The sequence below is a fragment of the Trachymyrmex septentrionalis genome, unplaced genomic scaffold, assembly GCF_001594115.1.
Source record: "Trachymyrmex septentrionalis isolate Tsep2-gDNA-1 unplaced genomic scaffold, Tsep1.0 scaffold37, whole genome shotgun sequence".
Lineage (NCBI taxonomy): Eukaryota > Metazoa > Arthropoda > Insecta > Hymenoptera > Formicidae > Trachymyrmex > Trachymyrmex septentrionalis.
The window spans coordinates 10,205,924-10,208,813 of NW_017305536.1; the positions used below are offsets into that span (position 1 = coordinate 10,205,924).

The 2,890-nt window shown below is 27.2% G+C and overlaps 2 protein-coding genes across 2 annotated transcripts in view; both read right to left on the minus strand.

Moving 5' to 3' along the window:
• Positions 1–684: 684 nt before the first annotated feature.
• Positions 685–1,748, minus strand: LOC108750531 (exosome complex component RRP46). The gene is made up of 5 exons (XM_018490016.1): positions 1,565–1,748; positions 1,379–1,492; positions 1,172–1,293; positions 950–1,093; positions 685–867 (listed from the first exon to the last, which is right to left on the minus strand). Exons 1-5 carry the CDS (start codon positions 1,662–1,664, stop codon positions 685–687), a joined length of 663 nt encoding a protein of 220 aa, XP_018345518.1. The 5' UTR covers positions 1,665–1,748.
• Positions 1,749–2,035: 287 nt separating this feature from the next.
• The window catches only part of LOC108750420 (radial spoke head protein 6 homolog A), a 6,134-nt gene continuing 5,279 nt past the window's right edge, over positions 2,036–2,890 (minus strand). The window contains 1 exon segment of the mRNA XM_018489837.1: positions 2,036–2,064. Within this exon segment, the coding sequence (XP_018345339.1) occupies positions 2,036–2,064 (29 nt within the window).

The following is a 2,890-nucleotide window of genomic DNA, read 5'->3' on the forward strand; positions in this document are numbered from 1 at the left end:
TAAAATTTGAAACTTAATACTACAAATATGAATGAACATTACGAGTTTCGGTATATTTCAATGATAAAAAGGAAAGAGTGTACATATGATACACCAGAGGGCAGTAGGAATCAGGAAGTATATTGCATCCTCTTTCGGAAACATCTAGAAACTGAAACGCAAGTTCATGATCGATAGAAGCTAAAAGAAGAAATATGTATTTCCTTTTTTAACTACGAACGGTATAATAAATGAAAACTTAATTTCTTTTTATAATTAAACAATATAAATATGAAATTTAGGCATTAAAATATTAAATAAACCGATAATACATTCTTATTTATAATTGATAGGGATGTATTATATTTTACTCCATCCACACAATAATACGTTAATGTAAACATACACGTGTAGATAGTTCAACAAATATTCCATGCATTATAAATTGTTCAAATATAGGTATAACTTATATTTCAAGTTATGCATTTGAATAAATATTCGCAATTAAAAAATTTATATTGAATATATATTAAGGTTGATAATATCTTTTAATTTTCTTCGAGCTCACAGCATCTCAAGAATACAAATTTACCCATGGCTAATAAAATAATTATTTTTAATAAATTAATATGCATATTTAAGATGTTATTGATTCAAAAGAGGGTAAAAAAAAGAACATTTATTTGAAAACAAAATATTATAATGTTATATTATATTTGTATACTTTTTCGTTACTTCCCTATAATAATCAAACACACATTTACTGACATGTCTGCACTTATCCATAGAAGCCAAGAATTCGTTTTGAGAAAATCGGCCGATGCTATGACAGCATACAATATCTTTGTTAATACTGTCAAATGCATACGTAAATTCTGCTCTTGCATCCTGTAAATAAGTTAATTATACTAAGAATAAAATATTTCTTAAGAAAAAATACTTATCTCATTATTTCTTATTATTTAAATACTTTTAATTGTGAGCTGTCAGGATCCATGATTATTTCCCCTGTTTCTTTTTCTATCATGCAATTGATAGCTGCAACGGTAAATCTCATGGAAAGTCCTGAATTAATTAATGCCAAACATGATGCATTAATAGCACAAGCTAGTAACTGAAATTGTTTTTTTTTTTGCTTAGAATTTAATTTTTATTTACAAGATTTATTTTTAATGATGCAGAAAACTCTTACCCCACCAGAATCTTGCATCTCTTGTAGGTTAATGCATACCATAGTATTGGGATGAAATGAAACTAATATAGCCGATTCACATGTCTCTTTTATATATGTTTCAATTAATCTGTCATCCACTTCTAAAATAGTTGATAAACAATTATTAGATCCAAAACAATGCTGAAACATAACAGTTCATAACCATTTCAATTTTGACAAACTTACTCGCTGGTCCTTTAAGAGGTGTATATGTAACTTCAATAGAAACTCTGTCATATGCCATTTTTTGGCTTTTTGCTTCCAAGGGTCCATTTACACCCGCGATAATTGTGGTGTCACCTATATGCGTAAGAGAATAATTGAAATATTGTATTAACAATTAATATTATTCATAATGTTTATTATATATACCTTGCATAAACATTGTAGAACCATCAGATCTTGATAATAAATTAATTTCGCAATTTATTGGTCGTAATATACAATTAATTTCACTAGCTTCTTTAGTCATTTTATCTTGCAATAAAATTTCTGCTCATATAATAATGGACAACACTATGTAAGAGGTTAAAATAGTTAGAAGTACAAGCTGCCATGGACGAGATACTATTAAAGATGGTCCACAGTCGGTCTTAAGCAAATTTTCGTGACTATAACAATGGAGCCACGTGAGCCCGGGGATAATTGAAGAATGATGACATTATCGACAATCAATAAAAATTTGCGATTATTAAACATAAATATATAATCGATAACACTACTAAATTCATAATTTTTTTATTGTAGAAATGACCGTTGTATAAATAAGTACGCATACTTTTAACATTATAATATCTTATGTATTGCCGAAAATTTACAATTTTTGCTCTGCAGTTATCATCTCTATTGATAATCAAACTCGAATGATAACACTAAAATCACATTAAAATCACAGTTTTGAAAAATAGAATATTATTATAATTGTTTTGAACGTACATATATGAATATAAAATTAATAAATCATAAAATACTAATTTCCACTTTTTATACTAGTATATATAGTCACTTCCGTTCCCTTGTTTAAAATCAAACATTCCCTCCTGTTTCTCTTTACTCTTTACATAAACCAATCACGAAAACTGTATTAGCAATTTTAAGCCATTGCTTGAGATTGTTTTGAGAAATTAAAAATTAAGAACAGACTATAGATTCCGGCCTAATAGTATCTCGTCAGTGAACTGAACACGTGGCGTCATCAACGTATAAAATAGTATACTCTCAATGCGATGCGTGAGTATATTCGATAAAGAAGATATCTTTTTAAGATAACATAGCAAATACATGATTTTGTATATTTCTTCAAATTATTTCTTCAATTATTTTTTAATCTTTATTGTAATAATATTACATTTATATTTTATTATTTTCTTAGGGAAATATTACACACTTAATAGTGTGTGTATATGTGTGTGTGTGTGTGTGTGCGTATATATATATTCAAGTTTCAAGAATGCTTTGATGATAAAATTACATTATTGATACATATAAGACCATATAATATCATTCTCCTAGTACACTTTTTAAGAAAAATACTGATGTAACATATATTATAATGCGAAAATTTAGAAATATAATATATCATGTGTGATAACATTCCAAGAAAATTATTCATCATCTTCCTTCATTATTTACTTCTTTTTTCTTTTCTTCTTCTTCTTCTTCTTCTTCTTCTTCTTCTTCTTCTTCTTCTTCTTCTTC